Here is a 13,161-nt window from a genome sequence, read left to right on the forward strand (position 1 = left end):
TGAGATCAAATCTAAATTTATTTGTCACATGCGCCGAATACAACAGGTGTAGTAGACCTTACAGTGAAATGCTTACTTACAAGCCCTAAACCAACAATGCTGTTTTAAGAAAATACCTAAGAGTGTGCAAAGCTGTCAAGGCAAAGCGTGGCTACTTTGAAGAATCTAAAATCTAAACTATATTTTGATTTGTTTAACAGTTTTTTTACAACATGATTCCATGTGTTATTTCATAGTTTACTATTATTCTAAAATGTAGAAAATAGTAAAAATAAAGAAACCTCCTTGAATGAGTAGGTGTGTCAATTTTGACTGGTACTGTATAATCATCCACATAATAAACAACACATTTTTGTTTAAACAAATAAAACACAAGAACATGTGACAAAATTACCAGGAGAGCTTTACCCTAAAAACAACATCAATTAAACAAAATAAAGTTTTTCACAAAATGAGGAGAAAAAGGTTCAGGTTTATCTATCAAACAGCACATGTGTCTTTGTAGGGTGGTGTATGTGTTGGGAAAGGTGTGCAAGGGGTACATGGGGTAGTTCAGAGGTCATTCTTCTATAGTTAATAATCCCAAAACAAATCATTACATTGCATTCCCCTCTGAGTTACACATACTCCATCGGCATCGTACATTCTCCCGTCTCCTTTACAGTTCAGTATCTACCAACATTTTGGAGCAAATCAAGTCCTCCATTTTGGATCAAATCCTCCATTCACCACCACTTACAGCACGTCCAGTTTCTTAGCTAACAAGGATAATCCCATTCAGACCAGGTAGTTGTGGGAGGACAGAATACTGCTGAGTACAGTAGTGCTGCTTGGAGACATCAGAGCGCTGCATGCAAAAGCACGGCCAGAGATTTCTAGTTCATGGACCGGAGTACACTGACCCCTGACTGGTTGGTTGTTAGAGGCAAGGGGAGGCATCTCAAAAGACGAACTCATGACACAAAACACAAGAAAGACATTATGACACATTGAGGGAGGGAGTGGTCTAACTCTACCAGTCTCCTTCTTGGACTGTGGATTGTTTAAATCCTCGTCTTCAAAACTTCCCTTTTAGAATTAGCAACTGAGATAAACGCTCCTCCTCTTTAGTCCAGAGTGAAGAGAATCGTGGGATGGTTGAGTGAGCATACTGCCTCAGGATGGATGAGGGACATGGGAGTTGGTTAATCAGGTGAGGAGATGCAGTAAGGAAGGTCTACTGCGCAATCATGAGGTTGCCTAAAATGAATAACATATCAGTGTGTGCTGTTATAGCACTGAGGTCGAAATTGGACGCATGTGTGTGTGGTCAGCGGCGTAGTGTGGGAGGTATGTGTTTGGGACTCTGACTGTCCATTGTCTCCACCCTCTGCTCCTCCAGGTTGATATTACTGGTGGAGGCGTGGTGGGAGGGGCTCCAACACTGGCCTATATCCTCCCAGATACATCAGACCTGAGAGAGAGAGAGAGAGAGAGAGAGAGAGAGAGAGAGAGAGAGAGAGAGAGAGAGAGAGAGAGAGAGAGAGAGAAAAATAAAGGATGTAAAATAAAAACAACATGCAAGGCCCTTGTGTTGAGGACTGCTCGCTGGTCTCTCTACACCTAGTGGGCGATAATGGTAGTCTAAAGTCTGTGGCTGGCCAGTCTAACAAGCTGACCAGGCCGCTTGCCCGTGCGCGCCCGCCATCGAGTGCATGTTCATTTTGTCCACCCACACCAGACGTGATCAGGACATGCAGGTTGAAATATCAAACTCTGAACTATAATAATTTGGCGACATGTCAAAAAATCCTTAAACATTTATGTCAATTTAGCTAACTAGCTTGCTGTTGCAAGCTAATTTGTCCTGGGATATAAACATTGTGTTGTTATTTTACCTGAAAAGCACAAGGTCCTCTATTCCTCGGTTTTAATCCACAGATAAAAGGTTAAACTGAGTTTGTTCCGAGTAATCTCTACTCCTTAGGTTTCTTCTTTTTGTTTGGACTTTATATGGCGGTTGGCAACCAACTTTAAGGTGCATTACCACAACCAACTGGACTGGATTGGGGACCTCAGGTCATCTTTCAATCACCCACGTGGGTATATGCTCCTAAAAACCAAAGATGAGATAGGGGAGGCGGGCCTTGCAGCGCATCAAATGTCACAAATAGAACCAAGTTCTATTTTAGCGCCTGGCTAAGCAGACGCTAGTTGACGCCCTTGAGCAGTGTGGGTGCAATGATTGAATAACATGTAGAGTGGCAAGAAAAGTATGTGAATCCTTTATAAATACCTGGATTTCTGCATAAATTGGTCATGAAGATCAGATCAAAATTTATCGAGGTCACAACAATAGACAAGCACATCCTTCTTAAACTAATAACACACAAACAATTATACGTTTTCATGTCTTTATTGAACACACCGTGTAAACCTTCAAAGTGCAGGGTGGAAAAAGTATGTGACCCCTTTGATTCAATAACTGGTTGACCTTCCTTTGGCAGCAATCACCTTAACCAAATGTTTTCTGTAGTTGCGGATCAGACCTGCACAACGGTCAGAAGGAATTTTGGACCATTTCTCTATACAAAACTGTTTCAGTTCAGCAATATTCTTGTGATGTCTTGTGTGAACTGCTCTCTTGAGATCATGCCACAGCATCTCAATCGGGTTGAGGTCAGGACTCTGACTGGGCCACTCCAGAAGGTATATTTTCTTCTATTGAAGCCATTCTGTTCTGTGTTTTTGGTTGTTGTCCTGTTGCATCACACAACTTATGTTGAGCTTCAATTGGCGGTCAGATAGCCTAACATTTTCCTGCAAAATGTCTTGATAAATTGGGAATACATTTTTCCGTTGATGATAGCAAGCTGTCCAGGCCCTGAGGCAGCAAAACAACCCCAAACACTGAGGCTCCCTCCGCCATACTTTACAGTTGGGATGAGGTTTTGATGTTGGTGTGCTGTGCCTTTTTCCTCCACACATAGTGTTGTGTGTTCCTTCCAAACAACTCAACTGTAGTTTCATCTGTACACATAATATTTTGCCAGTAGCGCCAGTAGCGCTGGAACATCCAGTTGCAAACTTCGGACGTGCAGCAATGGGTTTTGGTCAGCAGTGGCTTCTTCCGTGGTGTCCTCCCATAAACACCATTCTTGTTTAGTGTTTTACGTATCGTAGACTCGTCAGCAGAGATGTGAGCATGTTCCAGAGATTTCTGTAAGTCTTTAGCTGACACTCTAGGATTCTTCTTAAACCTCATTGAGCATTCTGTGCTGTGCTCTTGCAGTCATCTTCACAGGATGGCCACTCCTAGGGAGAGTAGCAACAGTGCTGAACTTTCTCAATTTATAGACAATTTGTCTTACCGTGGACTGATGAACATCAAGGCTTTTAGAGATACTTTTGTAACCCTTTCCAGCTTTATGCAAGTCAACCATTCTTCATCTTAGGTCTTCTGAGATTTCTTGTGTTCGAGGCATGGTTCACATCAGGCAATGCTTCTTGTGAATAGCAAACTCAGAATTTGTGAGTGTTTTTTATAGGGTAAGGCAGCTCTAACCAACATCTCCAATCTCTTCTCATTGATTGGACTCCAGGTTAGCTGACTCCTGATGCCAATTAGCTTTTGGAGAAGTCATTAGCCAAGGGGTTCACATATTTTTTCCAACCTACACTGTTAATGTTTAAATGATGTACTCAATAAATAATTTCTGTGTTATTAGTTTAAGCACACTATGTTTTGTCTATTGTTGTGAATTAGATGAAGATCAGATCAAAGGATTCACATACTTTTTCTTGCCACTGTATGTGCACAATTATTTTGCAACACACGTGACGTGAGCAGTGTGGTCAGTATGTAACTGGTCATAGAGATGGGTGGTTAAAGTGAGGCCTGCTGGGCTGGATGCACATTCAATAAGGGACCAATCCCAACTTCAGAAATGTGCACAAAACACTTTTACTAGATGTGTTTCTCAAGTTGGATTCGTCCCTGAAAAACAGGAGAGCTGTGGTAGCTAGATGTAGGGTTTTGTACCAGCCCAACACTGGCTGCACCTGATTGAACTAATCAAGGTGTCCTTGAGGATTAGTCAAAATGGGTGATTGAGTGCTGGACTGAAACTAATATAAACTCTCCACACCATTTGACTCTCCAGGACCAAGGTGATAGGTCACTGCTCTACATCATGCAGTTACTAGTGGTTAATAACAGGTAGTGCATCTCCTTTGTTTTGTTGACGTTGAGTGAGCGGTTATTATCCTGACACCACACTGAGCCCTTACCTCCTCCCTGTAGGCTGTGTCGTCGATGTTGGTAATCAAGCCTACCACTGTAGTGTTGTCTGCAAACTTGATGATTAAGTTGGAGGCGTGCATGGCCACGCAGTCATGGGTGAACAGGGAGTACAGGAAAGGGCTGAGAACGCATCCTTGTGAGGCCCCAGTGTTGAGGATCAGTGGGATGGAGATGTTGTTTCCTACCTTCACCACCTGGGGGCGGCAAAGAGTCCAGGACCCAGTTGCACCCAGTTGAATTCCCAGTTGAATGCTGAGCTGTAGTCAATGAACAGCATTCTTACATAGGTATTCCTCTTGTCCAGATGGGATAGGGCAGTGTGATGACGATTGCATCGTCTGTGGACCTATTTGGGCGGTAAGCAAATTGGAGTGGGTCTTGGGTGTCAGGTAGGGTGGAGGTGATATGATCCTTGAATAGTCTCTCAAAGCATGACAGAATTTGAATCTACAAAGTTCTTCAGACATGAGTAGTCATGCAGTCAATATGCTGTTCTGACCTTGTGTGCAAAGTCAAATGGCACGGACAAATCAATACGAAAATAGATATGTTCTTTCAACAATGGAACCAAAAGCGCAAATACGGACAGCATGGGAAACGAGCAGTGCATGGAAATCAGCATGAGAATCATACAGTACAGTTAAAGGTTAAAGTAATTTTGCCTACCTGGCGATAGTAATTTAGTTCAGTTACCTTTGCTTTCTTGGGAACAGGAACAATGGTAGCCATCTTGAAAAACGTGGGGACAACAGACTGGGATAGGAATTGATTGAATATGTCCGTAAACACACCAGACAGCTGGTCTGCGCATGCTCTGTGGACGCGGCTAGGGATGCCATCTGGGCTGGCAGCCTTGCGAGAGTTAACACGTTTAAATGTTTTACTCACATCAGAGGAGAGCCCACAGTCTTTGGTAGCAGGCCATGTCGGTGGCACTGTATTGTCCTCAAAACAGGCAAAGAAGTTTAATTTGTCTGGGAGCAAGACGTCGATGTCCGCGATGGGGCTGGTTTTCGTTTTGTAATCCGTGATCTGTAGACCCTGCCACATTGAATTGTGTCTCTATACTGACGCTTTGCTTGTTTGATTGCCTCCTTGCCATGATTAAATGCTGTGCTTCACGCTTTCAGTTTTTCTAAAAGTGCGAAGTTTAGTGAACAATCTCTAACCTATCAGCTAGCCACAGCTATAGCCATAACTATTCCTCAATGTGCACAGGGCATGAGTCCACATCTGTCCATCCAAAAGAGAGATAGAGAGGAGGGGCATCGAAGAGGAGACAGAAAATATTAAATGATGGAATAGAGAGAAACAAAGAGAGAGAATAGAACACATTTACGGCACAGAGAATTCATCTGACAACAACCACAGTAGGGGGAGCGAGGTGAGGGGGCAGTGGGTGAAATACGTTGGGAGTTACAGGAATGGGAGGAGCTAAGGCTTCGTCTGCAATTATTATAATATTTTTTAAATTGAGTCCTTAAAGATTAACTTCCTTTTAAGACACATTTTTGAGAGTTAACGACGTGGTCTCTTCATTGAAAGAACAGACATCCGTTAAAATAGGGAATGCTCTCAAGTAGCCAGACCTCTAAATCTCTGCGTTCACTCTGCGGCCTGAGCTTTTTGATAAAAAGGCCGGAAAACAGGGACTAGTCGTTTGAGAGTTGGTGGCCACAGAAACAGCACCCATGTTAGAGTGCTACAGACTTAGAGAAACAAAGCTAAAGGGCAGTTTTTACACCTGTTTCTGGATACTAGTTGTTCTTGCCAAAACCAGCACCTGGATCTTGACAGACTGCACTGGGTTTTCTCTTGCTCTTTGCATAGAGAAAAAAGCCTTTCACTCCCCTTCCCTCGCTGTAACTTGCTTCAGCACAACAGAGAGAGGACATCAGGCAAGCGAGGGAGAAGCAAAGGAGAAGGAGAGATGGAGGGATGAGTCGCAGACGATAAGCAAAGCGGCTCAGAGCTGGCAGACACTGAACATGAACTTGGAACTCTGGGATGGAGCATAGAGAACAACCACACACCCACGCTCTCACACACACACATGCTCTCACATATACGCTCTCACACACAAATGTGAAGGCACACACACTTTGTCACACACACACAGGAGCTTTTTGCTGGGAGGAGAGGAGGAAGAGAATGCATAACTCCCCACTACTGAGAAAAACAACAAGAACGAACAACAACCACGGCAGTGAAGGATGGGTCGATGATGAGAAGAAAGAAGCCACCTGTTCTAACTGCTGAGAAAGATACACTGTCTTGTGTTTGGTATGGATGGATCACCAATTACAGCCTCATTTCTTTTGGGTCAATATTTTCTTCCTTCAATGTCACTGAATCTATTTCCTGAGCCATTTGAGATGAAACAACTATAGTAGACCGACCTTTTATGGGGTATATAATCCAATTATCTCCCCTCTTCACTTTCTCCATTTATAATAATTAAAATCTTAGCTAGAAACATAGGAACCTCAGTTTTGACTAAAAACGGTCTCCCTCTCGCTCCACCCTCTCCATTGTCTCTCTACCCTGACTTCTGTTCCACTGTTTCTCCTCTCCATGATCCCTCGCTCCCTTCTTATTTCCTTTCACTGACATCCCCCCTCTCTACCCCGCCCCATGCCCAGTCTCAGCTTTGATTGGTCCATGTTCAGTAGGTTGCCACTCACCGGTGAATCGGCTGTCGGGAACCTGCTCATTGTCCAGCCCCCCCAAACAGGGTGTGTCACAGAGGGCGTGATTGTTATTGGCCAACTCTGGACACCTGCTCCGCCCACCTGCAAGCGGGGGCAAAGGTCAAATAACAGTAGCTAGGCACAGCAGGGGGGAGGGAGAGGGGGGTGTAAATGGGGGTCAGTGGCTTTTCGATGACTATGCTTGTGCTGTTGTGTGTGTGTGTGTGTGTGTGTGTGTGTGTGTGTGTGTGTGTGTGTGTGTGTGTGTGTGTGTGTGTGTGTGTGTGGATGCACACAGAGGATGCACACAGAGAAGCAGTGACACAAGCGTGCAAACATACGTCACATGCACATGAACATATAGAGAGACAGGTTTCCTTTGGTTTCCTTTTTTATTCATTAATTCATTGTTTGCTTATTGTTCACCACTCCACACATGCACACATCCACTACAACTGGACTGGAGAAAAATACATATTAAGAAGATGCATGGTGATTAAGATAATGTCACAAACAAACACACACAAAAGACACACAAACATGCAGATATAGTATTTAAACACACATTCATAAATAACAGACAGACACACTGACACACACTCAAACTCTGGACAAACAAACACACACATTCACACACAAACTCTGAGTTCACGCACACGCACATGCATACACACTCAAACTCTGAGGACACTGAGAGGCAGGGTTAGAGATTCAATCCCAATGTATCTGACTTTTGAATGGTGGAATAAAGGAGGGAAAGCAGAGGAGAAGGAGAGGTGGGGAAGCTATGACTCCAAACATATACACACAAAGAGAGAGAGGGAGAGTCACACACAAACACACACACACACACAAATATACTGTACACACAATTGCATATCAGGGTGTGGAATCTAAGCAGTGCATGCAGAGCACAGCAGGCAAACAAACACAAGCATTGGCAAACCGACGACACACACACACACACACACACACACACACACACACACACACACACACACACTAAACCAAATGCACATGTGCAAACGGATGATTAGTGATGGTTTCACCGACGGTCAGTGTTGTAACACTTTTTCGGATAGTCTATATGTAGATGCTCTACAAACTATCGACTCACTATGTACTAACCCTAGCTCTAACCCTAACCCTAGCTCTAACTCTAACCCTAGCTCTAACCCTAACCCTAGCTCTAGCTCTAACTCTAACCCTAGCTCTAACCCGAACTCTAACCCTAGCTCTAACCCCAACCCTAACTCTAACCCTAGCTCTAACACTAGCTCTAACCCTAGCTCTAACTCTAACCCTAGCTCTAACCCTAGCTCTAACCCTAACTCTAACTCTAACCCTAACCCTAGCTCTAACCCTAGCTCTAACCCTAACCCTAACTCTAACCCTAGCTCTAACACTAGCTCTAACCCTAGCTCTAACTCTAACCCTAGCTCTAACTCTAACCCTAGCTCTAACCCAAACTCTAACCCTAGCTCTAACCCTAACTCTAACTCTAACCCTAGCTCTAACCCTAACCCTAACTCTAACCCTAGCTCTAACCCTAGCTCTAACTCTAACCCTAACTCTAACCCTAACCCTAGCTCTAACCCTAGCTCTAACCCTAACCCTAGCTCTAACTCTAACCCTAACCCTAACCCTAACCCTAACCGTAAGCTTAGCAAGCAGTTGCTTATCAACAGGTAGTTTGTTGATAGTATGACCATTGTTCGAGCATCTACAGACGGAAAGTCCGGACGAGCCAAATAAAGTGTGACCAGTATTTTAGCCCACATTATCATTTACAATAGAGAGAATCTAGCATGGCACCCCTTAAAACACCCTGCCACCTCACTAATAATGAGCTTTATATGGTAGTTTACAGGATAGGGTGCTGTAACAGGGTAGTCAGACACTAAAAGGCCATGTTAGAAAGGACAAAAGTGGAAATTTTGTAAGAATTGATGAGCGAGTACATTTTTTACTTAAATATTTCTAGTCATTTGAGTTCAATGTCAATGAAAGGTAATTACTACTTCAAATGTATATGTGGTACTGACTCAAAACTAAATGAGAAGTATAATAACAAATTACCTTTTTTCCCAGCATGCTCTACTGCAGGTATATTTTTGGGAATTGTTTTTAATATCTGTGTTTTTGCATGTACATTTTGTGATGACAGCACATTGGAGTATACAGTGCAGTGTACAGGTGATATTTGTTCCCCAACGTAGAGCTTAGGCAAGGAGTTAGTTAGGGTGAGGCTTTAAGTTAGGATTAGTGGGTACATTGTATTAGTGCTTAGACTGCCATGTACTTCTGTCCTTTCCAGCATGGCCAGATAGTGAGGACGGGTAAAGCAGAGAGAGAGAGGTCAGAGGTGAGAGGTATAGGTGAGAGGTCAATGAGAGGTCCTATTTACCCTGCTTGTGGAAAGGGGAGGGGCAGTGTTCCTTTGTAACATCATTTCCCTGTGAGAAGGAGAGAGACAGATTCATGTTGTGTTGTATTGTATTGTATATTTGATATGTTTAAAAAATAAATCTATAGCCATTCCTATAGTTTAGGTACAATACGGTATATGTAACTCTGAATCCTGCTCTTCTGACACAGCGACTGAGAAGTTATGTTCTTTTGGCTCTATGGGTAGTTCCTTCACTATGAGGAAACACTAAAACAGTACAGAAATGCACTAAGAAAAAATAAGGCACAGCATGTCAGAAAACTCAATGTGAAGGAAAAACCCATATAGAATCAAATCCCTTCTGGGAAAACTGGAACACAAACAACAACACAAGCTACCTATCCAAAATGGAGATGTATGGAGATGTATGGATAAAATACTTCTCCAACCGTTTTGGCCATATAACAAAGAACCAAGAACAGAAATGTATACATGATAATTTATGAATCAGTTACTGAAAAGTACTACCAGAACCCATTGGATTCCCCAATTACATTGGATAAGCTGATGGTATACTGAACTAAATGATAAAATATACAGACCCCTGAATTCAAATTGGCTATTCTTAAACTCTTCAATGTTATCCTCAGCTCTGGCATGTTCACAATATTTGGAACCAATTTACAAAAGTGGAGACAAATGTGACCCCAATGATTACCGTGAAATCTGGGTAAACAGCAAAATCTTCTACAGTATCATCAACAGCAGTGAAAACAATGTCCCGGGGCAATGTCAAATTGGCTTCTTACCAAAATACCGTACAACAGACCACGTATACACCCTGAACATCCTTACAAATAAACAAAACAAAAGTACATTTTTCTCATTTCGTTTAAAAAAAAAAGAAGTTTTGACTCAATTTGGCATGAGACTCTGATGTACAAATTGATGGAAACTGGTGTTGGTGGAAAAAAATATGACATTATATAATCAATGTACACAAACAACAAGTGTGTGTTAAAATTGGCAATAAACACACAGATTTCTATCCTCAGGGCCATGAGGTGAGCCAGGGATGCAGCTTGAGCCCACCCTCTTCAACATTTATATCAATTAATTGGCGTGGGCACTAGAACAGTCTGCAGCACCCGGCCTCACCCTACGGGACTCGGAAATAAAATGTATACTGTTTGCTGATGATTTGGTGCTTCCGTCCCCAACCAAAGAAGGCCTACAGCAGCACCTACAGTCCTGTGAAAAAGTATATTTGAGATTCTTCAAAGTAGCCACCCTTTGCCTTGATGACAGCTCTGCAAACTCTTGGCATTCTCTCTGGAATGCATTTCAATTAACATGTGTGCCTTGTTAAATGTTAATTTGTGGAATTTCTTTCCTTCTTAATGCATTTGAGCCAATCAGTTGTGTTGTGACAAGGTAGGGGTTTTATACAGAAGATAACCCTATTTGGTAAAAGACTAAGTCCATATTATGTCAAGAACAGCTCAAATAAGCAAATAGAAACGACAATCCATTGTTACTTTAAGACATGAAGGTCTGTCAATGCTGAAAATGTCAAGACCTTTGAAAGTGCAGTCGCAAAAACCATCAAGCGCTATGATGAAACTGACTCTCATGAGGACCGCCACAGGAAGACCCAGAGTTACCTCTGCTGCAGAGGATACATTTATTAGAGTTAACTGCACCTCAGATTACAGCCCAAATAAGAAGAGACTTACTTCGGCCAAGAAAAACGAGCATTGGACATTAGACCAGTGGAAATCTGTTGTTTGGTCTGATGAGTCCAAATTTGAGATTTTTGGTTCCAATCGCCGTGTCTTTGTGAGACGCAGAGTAGGTGAACGGATGATCTCTACATGTGTGGTTCCCACTGTGAAGCATGGATGAGGAGGTGTGGGGGTGCTTTGCTTGCTTCTGACACTGTGATTTATTTAGAATACAAGGCATTGTCACGATTCCAGCCGAAGGTGGCTCCTCTTCCTGTTCGGGCAGTGCTCGGCGGTCGTCATCGCCGGTCTACTAGCTGCCACCGATCCCCTTTTCTGTTTCAGTTAGTTTTGTCTGATTTATTACACCTGTTTCTTGTTTGAGTTTTGATTTGGGCTATTTAAACCAGGTATGCCCGCCTGCTTTTGTGCGGGCTTGTTTTTCTGTTTATGTGGTGTGTATTCTCTTGGACTATTTTCTCCTGACTGTTTGGTCCTGCTTTTGGGCTGGTTAAAGTGATGCGCCTTAGTGTTTGTCGTTACCGTTACTTGTTGTTCTGGATTAAAAGATCACGATTGAACTACCTCTGCTCTCTGCACCTGACCTCTCCCCCTACTACTCCCAGAAGCCGTGACAGGCACACTTAACCAGCATGGCTACCACAGCATTCTGCAGCGATACGCCATCCCATCTGGTTTGCGCTTAGTGGGACTAACATTTGTTTTTCAACAAGACAATGACTCAACACACCTCCAGACTATGTAAGGACTATTTGACCAAAAAGGAGAGTGATGGAGTGCTGCAACAGATGACCTGGCCTCCACAATCACCCGACCTCAATCCAATTGTGATGGTTTGGGATGAGTTGGACCGCAGAGTGAAGGAAAAGCAGCCAGCAAGTGCCCAGCATATGTGAGAACTCCATCAAGACCAATGGAAAAGCATTCCAGGTGAAGCTGGTTGATAGAATGCCAAGAGTGTGCAACACTGTCATCAAGGCATAGGTTGGATACTTTGAAGAATCTAAAATCTCAAATATATTTTGATTTGTTTAACACTTTTTTGGTTTCTACATGATTCCATATCTGTTAATTCATAGTGTTGATGTCTTCACTATTATTCTACAATGTAGAAAATAGTAAAAAATAAAGAAAAACCCTTGAATGAGTAGGTACTGTATATGCATATTTGGATGAGATGTGTCCCATTATGTCTGGCGAAAACCAAACACATCACTCCACAGTAAGAACCTCAACGGTCAAGCATGGTGGTGGTAATTGGTTTGGGAATGCCTTGCTAAGTCAGGACCTGGACGTCTTGCATCAATAAAACGAACCATTAATTCTGCTCTGTATCACACAATTCTACAGGAGAATGTCAGGCCATCCGTCTGTGAGCTGAAGCTGAAGCACAGCTGGGTCAAGCAGCAAGACAATGATCCGAAACACAATAAAATCTGCATTTATTTAATTTATCAAAGAAAATTGATAAAAGGCAACAAATTTGAAGTTTTGGAATGGCCTAGTCAAAGTCCAGACCTAATCTCAATTGAGATGTTGTGGCAGGACTTGAAATTAGCAGTACACGCTTGAATACCCACAAATCGCTGAGTTAATGCAATTCTGCATGCAGAAGTGGGTCAAAATTCCTTCACAGCAATGTGAGAGACTGATCAACAACTACAGGAAGCCTTTGGTTGCAGTCATTGCAGCTAAAGGTGACACAACCAGTTATTGAGTGTAAGGGGGCAATTACTTTTTCACACAAGGGAATTGGGTGTTGCATAACTTTGTTAATTAAATAAATAAAATAAGTATCAATTTTTTGTTTGTTAAATGTAAACTCAGTTTCACTTTATCTAATCATAGGTTTTGGTTGAAGATCTGATAACATTCAGTATCAAAAATATGCAAAAGTAGAGAAAATCAGAAAGGAGTCAAATACTTTTTCACGGCACTGTAGATCTTCTGCACAGATTCTGTCAGACTTGGGCCCTGACAGTGAATCTCAGTAAGACAAAAATAATGGTGCCCCAAAAAAGGTCCAGGTGCCAGGACAACAAATACAAATTCTAT

The 13,161-nt window shown here is 42.6% G+C and overlaps 1 protein-coding gene across 2 annotated transcripts in view; it reads right to left on the minus strand.

The window, feature by feature from the left end:
* Window positions 1-385: 385 nt before the first annotated feature.
* Window positions 386-13,161, minus strand: part of rnf157 (ring finger protein 157) — a 33,297-nt gene continuing 20,521 nt past the window's right edge. For both annotated transcript variants that reach the window (XM_064933761.1, XM_064933762.1), the window contains exons 15-17: window positions 9,380-9,428; window positions 6,967-7,074; window positions 386-1,453 (exon numbers count right to left, since the gene is read on the minus strand). In XM_064933761.1, the coding sequence (XP_064789833.1) occupies window positions 1,389-1,453; window positions 6,967-7,074; window positions 9,380-9,428 (222 nt within the window). In that variant the 3' untranslated portion in view covers window positions 386-1,388. The remainder of the gene's footprint in view (window positions 1,454-6,966; window positions 7,075-9,379; window positions 9,429-13,161) is intronic.

This window comes from Oncorhynchus masou, chromosome 24 (assembly GCF_036934945.1).
Source record: "Oncorhynchus masou masou isolate Uvic2021 chromosome 24, UVic_Omas_1.1, whole genome shotgun sequence".
NCBI classification, from domain to species: domain Eukaryota; kingdom Metazoa; phylum Chordata; class Actinopteri; order Salmoniformes; family Salmonidae; genus Oncorhynchus; species Oncorhynchus masou.